General features: G+C 39.1%; 3 protein-coding genes and 1 pseudogene across 5 annotated transcripts; 2 read left to right on the forward strand and 2 right to left on the reverse strand.

Annotated features, from left to right (window-relative positions):
• Window positions 1–463: 463 nt before the first annotated feature.
• LOC113684244 (spondin-1-like) lies at window positions 464–8,206 on the forward strand. The gene is made up of 3 exons (XM_089183393.1): window positions 464–1,159; window positions 6,283–6,555; window positions 7,043–8,206. Exons 1-3 carry the CDS (start codon window positions 676–678, stop codon window positions 7,168–7,170), a joined length of 885 nt encoding a protein of 294 aa, XP_089039519.1. The 5' UTR covers window positions 464–675; the 3' UTR covers window positions 7,171–8,206.
• LOC149039702 (uncharacterized) lies at window positions 3,652–5,669 on the forward strand. Of its 2 annotated transcripts, XM_089183396.1 has the most exons (3): window positions 3,652–4,244; window positions 4,473–4,529; window positions 5,010–5,669. In XM_089183396.1, the coding sequence occupies exons 1-3, from the start codon at window positions 4,110–4,112 to the stop codon at window positions 5,322–5,324; spliced, it is 507 nt and encodes a 168-aa protein (XP_089039522.1). In that variant the 5' UTR covers window positions 3,652–4,109; the 3' UTR covers window positions 5,325–5,669. The 2 variants fall into 2 exon arrangements, with proteins under 2 accessions (XP_089039522.1, XP_089039523.1); XM_089183397.1 differs by lacking the exon at window positions 4,473–4,529 and having other exon boundaries at window positions 3,673–4,244.
• Window positions 4,535–6,273, reverse strand: LOC149039703 (uncharacterized; annotated as a pseudogene). The gene is made up of 2 exons (XR_016179970.1): window positions 5,611–6,273; window positions 4,535–5,189 (listed from the first exon to the last, which is right to left on the reverse strand). The product of XR_016179970.1 is annotated as an uncharacterized LOC149039703 (transcript).
• Window positions 8,207–8,723: 517 nt separating the features above from the next.
• On the reverse strand, window positions 8,724–12,253 carry LOC149039704 (spondin-1-like). The gene is made up of 2 exons (XM_089183166.1): window positions 10,881–12,253; window positions 8,724–8,947 (listed from the first exon to the last, which is right to left on the reverse strand). Exons 1-2 carry the CDS (start codon window positions 11,560–11,562, stop codon window positions 8,724–8,726), a joined length of 906 nt encoding a protein of 301 aa, XP_089039292.1. The 5' UTR covers window positions 11,563–12,253.
• Window positions 12,254–14,050: the final 1,797 nt, after the last annotated feature.

Genomic DNA, 14,050 nt, shown 5'->3' on the forward strand with positions numbered 1-14,050 from the left:
AAGGGCAGAAAGAGAGTGATTTTGGGGAAAAAATTCTACTTTACACTCATGTGCCACAAAATTAAGTTTGGCAGATGAAAATAGAACGTAGTTGGTCTATAAAATTATTAGGGATAAGACGAACACTGACTATTCAACTGGTTTTGCACATGTAATTATTCTGATAATGAGCAATTGATCATACAACTCATAATTTTCCTCGTCTTAAGCTTGGCGACATGTTCTCGTCTGATCTACGTGTCTTCATCTCGCCTGGTAGCGGCAATCCATTTCGATCTCAATAAATCATTCGAAGGAAAGTTAAAGAAAGATAAATTCTCACCAATTTTATTTCGTTTGTCGTTACTACAGAAATGAACGCAGCAATGATAATGGGCCATGCTTGCTTGAAATCTTCACTCAAAACACTTTAATGTAACACAACCCTATACCTTGTGCCCGTCCAGCCTCGATTTGGTGCCTCACGCAATCCAAGATGGGGCTGCGTGATAAAGAGCTTATCATTTTGCATTTTATTTTCGTCAAACAACTGCGGTATGGCTTCCTCGTGAACATCACGTGGGCAAAGTCCGGAGTCCTGTTGACTTAGTGCTGGGCTCGTTTAAGTTTACTTCCTTGTTTGACGCTTAGTTGTGTTTACAACTGTGAATGGTTGTCCTATAGTGTATACCAAAGATGATTTCGGCAAAGGTTTCCTTTGTGGTAATTGTGCTGGTGTGTTTCTCTGTCTCTTCTAATTGTCAATGTCCAGCGCGAGACTGTGATGTCACGTCTTGGACATTCTGGAGTCGGTGTACTTCAGACCAATGTGGGCAGTTGGGAGCTCAAAGTCGATCAAGAATGATAGTAACAAGGCCTACTTGTGGTGGAAGAGAATGCCCTGACAACCTTTTCGAAACTCGTCAGTGCTATGGGGGAAATCCAGTTGACTGTGAACTGAGCGAGTGGACAAGTTGGAGCTCTTGCACAACTCCTTGTGGCGCATCGGGAACGCAATCTAGCTCTCGTCACCGAGTTCTTACTGAGAAGTGTGGCGGTACATGTTCGTCTTCTCTCTCAAGAACAAGATCCTGCTTACAGACCAGTTGTTTCAATGGGGGAAGTGTACAAAATGGAGCATGTCGCTGTCGAGATGGGTTTACGGGAAATTGTTGCCAAGGTAACTTGCTAAAGAGAAAAGAAAAGCTCCTCTATAAACATACACACAAGCACATCTTAATTTTGGAAGCTTATTTTGAACAGAAAATTGAAGGACCAATTTTTTCGAAAAATATTTTGGACCCAAAATGGAGAACAGAGACGGTCAAAACACAACAATGTTTAAGACAGGTCAATCGGGAACAACTCGGCCATCTTTGCTTGAATCTGCACTTTAATATCAAGGTTTCTGAGCTTTCTCTCCATCGAAACGTTTGAGTGCACTCCCACAGATATGTACCACCGTGATGATCAGTTCGATTCTTATGCACACACGAGTAGCACTTGGGTAAAAATTGGTGACTTTCATGTAGACTTCACTATCTCCGAATGTTGTGAGATTAAAAAGTCTCTCATACTTTTGAATGAAGAACCCAGCTTTCAAAAGAGAGTGACGGTATCTGTTAAAATGAATCTTGTACTTGCGTTACAAAATTTCGACGTTTGTTCTCATCACTTATTTTCACTACGAATGTCATTGTAGTAAATGATGAGATTTGCTGACGGAAAGTGTGCTTCATTAACTTTTCCATTTCTGAGAAACAATAAGTCATTTTAACTGGAAAGTGTGTCTTTCTTGGAAAGGATGCTTCATGTGTGCATAACTGGCGAGAGGTTCCACGTGATGAAACAAACGAATAAACCATGCATTCCAGAGGAAAAGTACCCAATAAGGTTATATTAACAAATCGATTTCTCAACGGGTTGGAAATAACACAAAAATGAGTTTATTTTTCTGTTTACATTAAAGGAAAACATTTGAAATTGCGAATAGTAAGACCCAATTCTAAGAAAATGTAGGCTTTGTTGGACGTGCTGCATATCATACAAGCGAGATAAACTTAATTGATACGACCCAGACACTGCTGAAGGTTTTTCTTTCTCATTGCTAATAATATCTTTTGTGGTTTGACCTCACGTCAGCAGTAGAAGCAAAATAAACAGAGCCTGTTTATGATTAAAAAAGCGCCAAAACACTCTTTTTGTAACCACTACTCATTTCACTCGATGGCAAGGTATTCCATCCCGTTGCACCATTGCGCGCTGTCGGAACATTACTAGTGAGCAGAGAGTATTTGATTCGAAGGAGACGTATTGCGTGCAAATTAAGATGCTTATTTTGAGTGTCACATTAAAAAATCCGGGGCAATTCCTTGATGATGAATTAGAGTTTTGCCTACATTTTCATTCTAGAGGTGCTGCTGGTATGGCTCGTTGTGATTTCTAACTGTGCTCTTTGACAAAGACGCCGTCTTTTTCGGTCCTTGAGTACGAGTGCGAGACTGCGATACCAGCCTTGAAAAAATGAGCCAACGCGTGCGGTTTTCCAGAACGTGCTTCCAAGAAGTGTCTATAGCAAACTATCTTTGGCATTTCTGAGGAGACTTCTCGTTTTCGCTTAACTTATTTCACTGAATAGTCTTGTAACTCATCGTTAAAGATATTTCGATTAATGTGAAATAGTGAAGTCTATAGTCAGACTGTGAAGTAAACCACGACCTTAAGACATCATAACTCGGAAAAGGGCTAAAAAAAATTTGGTTTTCTATTTGTGGTATTTCGGTTACCAATCTTATCTCTTTCACTCAAAGGAAGCAGAAGAGTTATATTTGGCTGTATTTCCAAATAATTCCTCTCAATAATAGCTGCGTAATGTTTCCTTGCTGACTGACCGTCGATACATGCGACCACGTCTGTCATCCTATCTGCAAGACGACTACTGCATAGCTTAATGACGGACCTTTTTCAGGCGAACGGAAGCAAGCACGAAGCGAACCGGAGGCGAGACACGTGCGAAGGAAGCAACCCGAAAAAAAAAAAGCTCCTCCCTTCGCTCACGCCTGGCGTTTGCCTCCGTTCACCTGGAAAATGAAAAAATAGTAGGCCTGTTCTGCAGGCTATGACATTTAATTCTCGTAAAAAAGTTTCCAAGCTTGTCTTGTGCGGAAATTTTACTTTTTTTCCTTTCTTGCTGCGTCGTGCAGCGAATAGGATTTTATTACATATATAATAACGATCATGCTCCTTTCAATGGATAACATCTTTGTTTATATCTCTGCCTCTTGTAATTTACGGAAATTATTTGAAAAACCGGCGTACACGAGGCCTTCCAAGCGGGTTTTGATGTCGCCTTGTCACTCGTTTACCAACACTCCTTTCGCCTATTTGGTTAGGGAGATACTATCATACATACACAATTTGATTTTATGATGACATCCGCTCAGAGGTTGTTGAAACGTCAGTCATTACCACCGACAACAGTCCTTCTTAGAAGCACCCTCGCCCGGACCATAGGACTACACGATGGCATGCTAACCCCGGATTCAAACCATTTACTTCTTGTGTAATAACTAAAATAATTTAGCACAACTTTGGTAAAGCCTTTTTTTTTTTTTTTCAAAAAGTACTGTAGAGCACCCTTGTTTTCACATCATGTTTTCTTCTAATCGCAGCTTTTTTTAATATCATTCACGCCGGGCTGGTGAGCGCTCTGAAGCGGAACAATCAGCGTCCACAAATATGGCGTTTGTGACCGTGTGGTTTTTAGAGAAGCCTGGAACTGAGTTAACGCCTGTTGAAAACTGCCTCCGAGCGGTCCTGGAGTTAGTCCGAAGGCGCCAAAACTCGAATGTGCTGAAAGTACACAGTTTTCCCGTCATTTTGATACTAAATATGCCATGGTTTCTTCGATGTTCGCTTAGCAAGAGACAGTAGAGGAAATAGTAAAAGAAAAGGTAAGGTTTATTTGTCGTTTCTATCGTATTTTTGGCTAGGATAGTTTTTTAAGTTTCTCTACTTATCCGAGAATTTGTGCTACGAACCGAAACTTCAAAGCCTTGACAAAAGCTCTATGATTTTTGTTTTCCTAATTTTGCCTTCTTTCCTTAGTTTTTTATGAGTTAATTTCTAGGATGCCGCACACAAAGAACACGCGCTTTAACTTGGCTCAATTCATGAAAGCTCGCAAGGTTGCAAGGCAGAAAGCTGTTGATGAAAATCGCAAGCTATCGGCAGAGTACAAAAAAGTCCAGCGAGCCCAAGAAAAGGTGAAATAAATTATTTGTCCAGTATTAATGTTTTTGGAAGATTTTTATTTTCAATATCAGAGAATATTGTAACAAAGGATTATAGGAAAGTGGTGGAGGTCCGTGTGTAGGGAGGCTTGAATTTCAATTTTGACAGGGTAAAAGCTTTTTATGTGTTTAAACTCTAAATGACACTTGAAATTAAACAATCAGTGCTTATGAAATCACTTGTATAATAATTGCTTTCAGTTGGCCACAGTCAGGGAACACTTCCAAGACATAACAAATGAATTAGAAAATATTCCTGTGAGTATACTCTTGATTCTTTATTGTGGTTGTTTTACCAGTACCAGTAAGTATGCAGCAAAAAACTGCTGGGTGCAACCTCCAACTAAATCTGTAGGTTTTCATTGATTAGTGGTTGGATGAGGTTTAATTTTATGCCAAATTTTATTAATAATGTGAACAGAAAAGTATTCAATTTTGTAAAAATAAAAAAAAAATATTTTGCAAGTTCAATTTCGGTGAACTAACCACTTAACACAGAGCCAGTGCCAGAATGACAGCCATGGTCAGGCTTCTATGCCGGTACCTATGCAAGAAACCTGAGCGAGTGCCTGTGTTCATTTGGTCAGTAAAGACTGTCATAAATGACAGTGTCTCTAAATTGTAAACATCAACATATTGAATGTAAGATTTGGCTAAATATCTATTTTGTTATCATCCAACCACATCTAATTTAAATAATTGTGTTACTACCCAGTGTCTAATTTAGCAATATTTTAGTCACAGGGACAGGTATCTCAGGCACGAACAAGAAGCCCTACTGCACTTGTCAATGGAGAATCAACACTGGGACCAAGGACCGCAAGAAAAAGGAGGCATGAAACCATTGAAGCTGCTGCCAAAATTCATGGGAGCTCAAATGAATGTTCCTCAGCCTGTTTCGAGGGAATGTTTGACACTCTGCAAAAGAGATGCAAGTTAGATAAGTTAACAAAATATGTGACAGAGAACAAGCAGTTGACCAATAGAATAGTTTGTAAAGAGTATAAGAAGAGTGTGTTAGAATTTGAAAAGTCAGATGACAACATTGTTTGAAGTATTGCAACATATTATGCAAGTGGTGTAATGGGGAAACGAAAGTACAAAAGTGTAAGACTGGTGCTTTCAATGAAATCAAATGAAGGCAAACCAGGGAAAAGAACAAGTATTTCAATTTGTAAAGGCTGTAAGGTTCCAAAGCTTCTAACTTATAGTAACCTTGTAGAACAGTTAAAAAAGATTGACATTGGGACTGTTCATGAAATTGACCCAGACTATCTAGAGGGCTTAGAAACTGAAAACCAAGTCAATGGTGCATATAGAGACTTGAGACAATACCCACCACTTGCTGTGTCCTCTTAATAAATGTGATGGTGAAAGGCGTTTCAGAAGTTATGGAAACTTTTGAAGTTCCTTTTCTTGTTCCTTTACTCTGCTTAATAAGGAATTCTCGGACTGAGTCTCTGCCTAGCTCAGATAACTAGGCAAAATCTCGAATCAGTCTGTTCTCTCTGTTATAGTAGATTATATCTGTGTGTTTTTCTTCGTTGTGCACAACACCATAAGCGGAACGGGCCTTTTTAACCATCTGTAAAATTAAGGAAAATATTTCCGAGGACATCGCCCTTTTAAACTCTACAGTCCAAGCGCTTCGGGCCTTCATTCTTGGACTGAGGCGCCTATGGAGCATCTTAAGCCACATCTTCACTTCTCCTTCCAGGAGCGCTGTCGCTGGAATTTGTGACATTTTAGCTCGTTTCAAAGAGCTTTGGCCCACACGGTTTTTTTCAAAAATTGAAGTGAGAGCTGTTTTACTTCTTCTTCAAACAAAAAGAAATCATCGACTTCATCACGTAAAGGACGAAGAGCCACAATAGCATTCAAAATGCTATTTTCAGCCGCCATTTTGAAAACTGCTTTGTACTTTTATTCGCATTTCCGCTGTACAATCTCAAACAACAGCGGGCGACAAAGTTCCACTTCACGGCACGCGCCAGCCCGGCGTGATTTGTAGAGGAAATATGTAATGGCCCTTCGCCAGCAGTTGACTGTCAACTTAGTTCCTGGTCAGAGTGGAGCCATTGTACGACAGATTGTGGTGTAGGAGGATTACAGACTAGAACTCGTCAGCGGACAATTTACGAGAGGTGCGGAGGTTCATGTTCTGGAGGGTCAGACTTAAAGATGGAACGATCCTGCCCTCGCAAGACTTGCTTTAATGGAGGAAGCTTAATGGGTGGAGCGTGTAGTTGCAAGGAGGGATATACTGGTTATTGCTGCGAGAAAAGTGATTATAGACAAAAAAAGGCATAATTATGTTGAAATTATGTTGAAGCATGTTTCCTATAAAGGCTTAGAATGATAGAAACTGTCACAGGGGCTGCCTTGTAATCCATGCATTTATGATGATAAAGATAAGGTGGTGAAAGCCAAAAAGGAAAAAAAATGTAGAACTGAATTTAACTTTTTTACTAAGTGGGTCTTTATAAGGTAGGTGTGACGGTTGTCAAAACACACCTGTAACTTACTTCATGCATTAAAAAATGAGAGAGTTGGGTACAATGATATGTGTTAGCGAATTCTGAGTAATTTATTCAACACCTGCAAGTTTTCAGTCTTACTCACCTATGTCAGCATTTCAAAGATAATTCTACAAAGTTTTTTTTAATCTTACCTTATTGCTTGAAGCGCAGAATTAGGTCACTGATCATTCAAATGACTTCCTTGTTGATCTTGGTGAATTCATTGCTTATCATATTTCTTCTCCTTTACAGATGAAGATGAAGAAACAGGCACAGGCTCATTCTCAGTCACCCTTGGCGTGTCGCTGTCTGGTGGTTTTAGCCTCCTCTTCTTTTGCTTGTGCGGTTATTGTTGTTATCGTTGTTTTTGTAAGAACTGAGCCCGGGCCTTTATTTCTCCGACGAAATAAGTAATGAAATGCCACCAAACACTAAACCAAAATGCAACCGCACTTTAGTGGTAAGCTGGTTAGGGATCTCGATCGGATAATTGTTCGAGTTCGCACGAGGCGTTAATTTATTTTCGCCTTAAATCAGTTTAAACCACATAACCTTTTGAGCTGCTTTTTATTGTCGAAGCGTAGCTTTCACGTGGTACTCCGTAATATTTTTCTTTTAGGATGCTTTGCTCTAAGTTCCAAACCCGTACTTTAATTTATACATTTTTTTTACTGAGAGGGTTTTTCTTTTATATACCATCCATGGAAAATGGTGTCACTTTTACTGCATACAACAATGAATGTATCAGGTGATTCTATTTTTCAGTCGGTTGTTGCCATATTCATAAACATCTTGTGTCACGACAACAACAACAAATTGACAACGAAAAATATTTTTGCTTCAGAACTGAGCTACTTGCACTGGTTTTTCTCTTGGAAAGCGCTAATATGCTTGTAGTCTGAAAATGGTGTCACTTTCGAACATACCATCTTAGTATTAACCCTACGTATACAAAGAAAGTGCTTTAGGAATGTGCTTAGGCCTAAAGAGGTTTCATATGAATTCACAATGCTCAATGAGCTCAGTGATAAAAGGCTAGTTAAGAGTTGTTTTATGTTTGTTGGGGGATTGTATTTTTCAGTTATCAGTTAATTGAATGATCTCGAGAGCAATTGGGATCAAACAAACACGAGTAAACTAGGCAAAGATTAAAAAGTATGATATAAGCGTGGTCATAGTCGAGTGCTTACCTTTTCTAAATTGTGTGAGAATTAATTTGATTTCTTTCTATACAAAATGAATTTCATTTCAACTTTTCAGCCCTCAGTTTCACGTTGTTTTTGCGCCCAATGACAACTTTATAATTTGTTCGGAATTAATTTGCGTTCTCTCAGCCATTGAGCTTGCTGCAATTTTCACAAGTACATCATTAATGTAATTAACAAATATATAAAATAAAATTTCTTACTCAAACAACACCGCTGTCGTTCAAAAGAACAGTCTTTTCACTTACAAGATCATGACCAATTCAAATCTAGTGCAAGTCTTTGTCTGAAGATGCAGGGCATTTTCCTTATTATCACAATTTTAAATGAAAAAAAAAAATTAATTAAGTGAGAGCGATTTCAAGTGACCAGACCAAGTCGTATCCCTATTTGTTCTGGCCTAAGAGCAGTCTTCCCCACCGTGCCCCTGTAAAACTCGGAAAAATGTCGAAGGCTCTTTAGGGCAAGATGGACGTCACTTGTGTTGACCGAGGGTGTGCCAGGCAAATTTGGATTTATTTATAATTACTCCATATGGCGATTATCAACGGCTAATCAAAAATGTTCCCTCCCGTTTTAAGGAGACGAGTGGGTTTGAATGGGCTTGCATTTTTAAATCGTTCAGAGGGTAAGAAAGTCCCCCGTGATGAAATCCCCCTTTTTTATTTCGTGACCTCATTTTACGTCGCTCTGCTGCTGTTCCCATGCTACTTCCAAAAAAGCTATTTTCAATGTTGCATTGATACTCCTGGTTTACCTGGCAAATTGTAAAAATCCACAACTTCTGACTGTGACTGAAAGTGAACAATAGTAAACGGCTCGATCCTTCGCTGGGGTCTCCATACAATCCAACCGTGGATAATGTATGCAATACAAAACAATACAGAGAGTAAAATAAATCCTCCACAAGTTGTGCCAACAATAACACCAAGATGATTCAATCTAGATGCATCTGTAAAAGACAATTTCACGGAAGAAAAATCAAAAGAAATCGAAGGCGACGCTGTAATAGAGAGTAACTGATAAAAAGAAATACCTGGTAATTTTGAGAAAGCTTTGGTCATGTAAAGTGGATAACAGTGTTTTCTGATATTACACTGTGGAACTGTCTTGAGGCAATTATGACGTCAATGTAGAAGCCCAAAAAAACATTTGTAAGCGTTCAATACGTCAGAGAAAGTATAAAAATACTCAGTCATCCCCGGCCATAGCGATTACTGCTTGCCGGCCAAGGCAGGGAGAAGATACAGAGAACTATTCTGATGTGTTTCGGGTTTTCAAAACAGATTTGGAGAGCTGCGTTTATTATAACTTTGAGTCATGATCAGTGCATGATCACTGAAGCTTAAGGCGGTAGTAAAGGGGGTAAGTTTCTAAAGAAACTGTAGTGCTATGTCGGTAGGAGAGTACAACAGCGTAATCTATTATTATCAACCGAGTTGATAACGTAAATTGGCCACCGTAAAGAGTTTAAACCCGACTTTTCGAGTGTTAGTCATTCGTCAGAGTGTAAGGGCTAACGTTCGAACCGTCACTTTTAAAACTCTTTACGGTGGCCAATTAACGTTATCAACCCAGTTGATAATATTAAATTACCCTTTTAAGTCAGTAATGGACTGGAATTAGATTATAGTACTTTGTGTGGTTTAGAAATCGCTCCTTTGTAATTCAATTATCTCATCAAGTACAGTTAAATAACTGCAGTTTGTTCCTTAAGATAATTTTGAACAACCATATTCTTTTATCGGTTAAACTACACCGTGACTGCAATATATAGAAATCTTGAACTTTTCAACATACTTACTTTTAATCTATCATTTGTCCTTTCTAAAACCCGATTCACACCGATGTCAAGTCTCGACACAATATTTACCGACGTCGTAAATTTCACTGCACCCAGACTTCCTAGGCTATTTTGGTGACTCCCGTGGAAATTTCCATGATAAACAAAATTTCTTAATTTTTTTTATATCTGATTATATGACGCATGGGGAAGGGGGTTGGGTTATTTTCATCTGGAAAATGAAACGAAAAGCAGCTCGACAATCAAGAGTTTGAAAAAAGCTCAAGTCGCTGGGATGACTAAGGAAAAGCTTCTAAAGGGGACGGTTGTTGAATATAGTTTTCGGGAAGTTAGAGCCAGACGACCTAGATTTCGTGAGGTGTAACTGCCTTTACTATAATAAAGAGTGAAGGAAATAACAAGAATGAAAGGATTTTCATATCAAGTGTGAATAATTAAGAAACAAACCAATTGATATTTCAACCAAAATAGAGAATAACAAGCAAAATAATATTAGCGTCCATGAATAACATGCCTGGAAAAAAATAGAGCACCATCTCTTCCTCAAAAAAACCAAAGACAAAGCAAAAAAAAAAAAAAGACAGTCAGATGGACAGACAAAAAAAACGAGCTTCCTTTTGATGGCCGAATAGTTTGTGTTGCGTAATCAGCTGTGTAGTTTAAAGTGCTTGTGAAATAAACCTTATACTCCTCAGGCTAGTTGTTACTCAAATGAAACAATCGATAGAATAAGAACCAGTATAATTTCATACGGTAATTCAGCATAATCAAAGAATTCGGTTTATGTAAATTGGCCACCGTAAAGAGTTTCAAAGCCGACGTTTTGAGCATTAGCCCTTTCGTCAGGGTGAAAGACGAAACGTCAGCTTTGAAAACTTTGAAACTCTTTACGGTGGCCAATTTACGATATCAACTTCTTGATATTGCTAAATTACCCTGTTATACTCTCCCACCGACGCAGCACCAAAGTTATAGAAACCCACTCCTTTTATAACTTCATATGATCTGCTTAAGAGTGTGAAATTGAATTTGCTACTTTTACTTTCTACAAACGATTGCTTTATACTGAATCTCTTCGTACCATAATGCTCACAGCAAGATCCGGAGTAACCTTCTTTACAGAAACATTTACCATCCTTCAAACTCCCTCCGTTCAAGCAGCTAATCTGTGGGCAGGATCGTGTCATTGAGAAGTTAGATGTACATGTACCACCACATTGCTCAGAGATTTTCTTATGACGCGAGCGAGTCTGTGTCCCTGATGCGCCACACGCTGTGTTGCAAGTACTCCAATCCGACCAAGCACTTAGTTTGCAACTAACTGGCGCAATTCCGTTGCAATGCCGCGCTTCGTGGAGGTCAGGACACTGTGCTCCTCCACAATTTTTGGAGGATGCCACCGTCCTTGATCGATTTTGGGTCCCTTGTTGTCCGCATTTGTCAGCACTACACCCACTCCAAAGTGACCAAAGACTCACTTGACAGTTAATCGGTGTACTGCCGTTACATTGCTGTGTCTCGTGTAGATTAGGACACTGTGCTCCTCCACAACCTGGTGAGGAGACCACCGTTCTTGATCGACTCTGAGACCCTTGTTGACCACACTGGTTTGTACTGCACGGATTCCATGAAGACCAATGGCTGACCTGGCAATTTCGTGGAGTGCATGATCTACGACGCCTTCGAGACTGGGCGTCACAAGATGGTGCGAAGGCGAGCGTGGCAACTAGTATCACCACAGCTGTAATTTCCACCGTGATCATACTTCCGAAATCTTACAGAAACTGGATCAAGACAGGGATTTCATTTAGGAGATACACATCGAACGCCCTATAAAAAAATCTTGACTGGCTCGATCCCGGTTAAGCGCAACATGGCAATTTGCAATTGAAATCATATTGATGGGAAAAGGCCAACATGTTTATGTATTGTCGTTATTCATATCATTAATGCCGGTGATAAAGACCCAATTTTTGACCAGTATTCATTGCGCACGGCGTTGGCTATCGGCGGCCATCAGCTCAAAGTTGATTATATTTTATTCCACAAGCTTCGGAGAAACAATGCAACCTCGCTCTCGTGAAAACCATGACAAAAACAGAGACACACAATACGTAGTAACCAATACTGGGTCTGTAAAATTTATGAATGGTGCCCTTCACGTGCTCTGGTTTTCGTTGATTTGTCGTCGAGACAAAGTTTGGTGGAAGCCGCCATAATTTTAAATTATTTTATGTAGTCATCGTTGGAAAAGATAATTTGTTCGTCAGAGCTACGGGCTAACCCTCGTTACGTCGCGATCGCCTTTAAAAACTCTCTTCGATGGCCGGTTTACACAAGGAAATCAGTCATTAAAACAAAAGTATCTCGCTTATAAGAGGATTTTATAATTAAATCCCCTGATGTGTGAGTAATCACGAAACAGACTTGTAAGGATGAAACTGTAATCTCTGTTTTTTCCCTGTCTCAATATATATCGCGTTCTACTTTTACGTATCGAGCACTGTAATTCGGAAAAATCGAAACACAGACTTCCTCTATATATATATATATATATATATATATATATATATATATATGTATATATTTATGTCCATAATAATGGAAACAAATTTACTTTCACAATTTTATTGCAACAGTATAAGCAGTTACCTATTATAACTATTATAAAAATGGTCCATCAAGTGAGAGGCTAGCACCATCAGCGATTGATGAAAAGGAAAATAAGCGCCTTGCGAAAACTAACCAACTTGTGAAGAAGGGCGGCTGAAACAACTCTTGAAAATGTTTGCTTGGCCAGGAGATTATAACATAACTATTGCAACTGAAGTGAAAAGGTTCTACTTCAGTATAAGGTAAGAATAAAAGACACTAAGCGCGAGGTAAAATATTTAACGCTTAAAAGAAAAAGCCAGTCAGGTCATTCGCTGAATATAGCATATTCGCAAGGTAGGTTTTGAAGAGATAAACAGTGATACAGACACTTTTTTTTCACTCCTTTCAAATGACGTAGATTTTAATTTCTGCACATGTGTTTGTTTTAAGTAGGAATTATGCCACTGGTGGTATACTGGTGGTCAAAGATGTTTTCGCCCAAGACTTCTATTGTTGTAATACTGCTGTTGTGGCTCTGTTTAATCTCTGACTGAGAATGATTAATGAAATAGGACTGTGTTTAAGACAGTACAAACAGACACCATCCAATCTCTGCACATCGTACCGAAATACCCGAAATTAACATGTTTGTTCTTATCGTAAAAGAGGTTATTGCTCATCGTGGTGGTAAGTAACGATAAACTGTTTAATCGTTTGTCTCACGACGTTTGTCTCTCTCTCTCTGACTGAGAATGATTAATGATACAGGACTGTGTTTAAGACAGTACGAACAGAAACCATCCAATCTCTGCACATCGTACCGACATACCCCACATTAACATGTTTGTTGTTATCGTAAAAGAGGTTATTGCTCTTCGTGGTGGTAAGTAACAATAAACTGTTTAATCGTTTGTCTCACGATGTTGTCACACGAGATGTAGATCGTGACGTTTCGACTGCTTACTGCTAATCTTCATCAGGCGATGGGGTCGATTGCTCAATCGTTACCATTTGTATCAATGCGGATCGAAATCCGCCAATCGCATTATATTACCATAATACAAATGGTAAGGAGTCGACCCCATCGCTTGATGAAGACTGGCAGTAAGCAGTCGAAACGTCGCGATCTACATCTCTAGTGACTACATTGTAAGACAAACGAATAAACAGTTTATCATGTTTGCTCTTACCTTCGAACGACAAATCATTTCTCTAACACATGTGATGTTGTATCCTACCACCCAAAGGCCAATACACACAATTCAAACTGCTATTAGAGCCCATGCCCACAGACGACGTTTTTTTCTGCCTAGAATGCTTGGGTAACTGCGTAGTGCAAATGTTTGTGAAGTATGCGAAATGTTACAAAAAAAGACTGTGAAAATCAGTCAAGACCAGCGTGGATCTAATCATTAAGTTTTCTAAGCGCCCCTACAATTGAAACGGTAGTGAAGTTTAGAGACTGTGGCGTATTTGAGCTTAATGAGACTTAAAAGTGTCCCATACTTTCAAATGAGGAACTGAACTGCCAAAGAAGACAAGGGTATCAAATTAATAAAATCTTGTTGTCGCCACTGAACATTGATATTTTGTTTGTTTGTTTGTTTTTGTTTTTCAATACTTTGTCTTGTTTGCACGCATTGCGTGCCATTGAAT

Source organism: Pocillopora damicornis, chromosome 9 (assembly GCF_964200805.1).
Source record: "Pocillopora damicornis chromosome 9, jaPocDami1.2, whole genome shotgun sequence".
In the NCBI taxonomy this organism is placed as follows: domain Eukaryota; kingdom Metazoa; phylum Cnidaria; class Anthozoa; order Scleractinia; family Pocilloporidae; genus Pocillopora; species Pocillopora damicornis.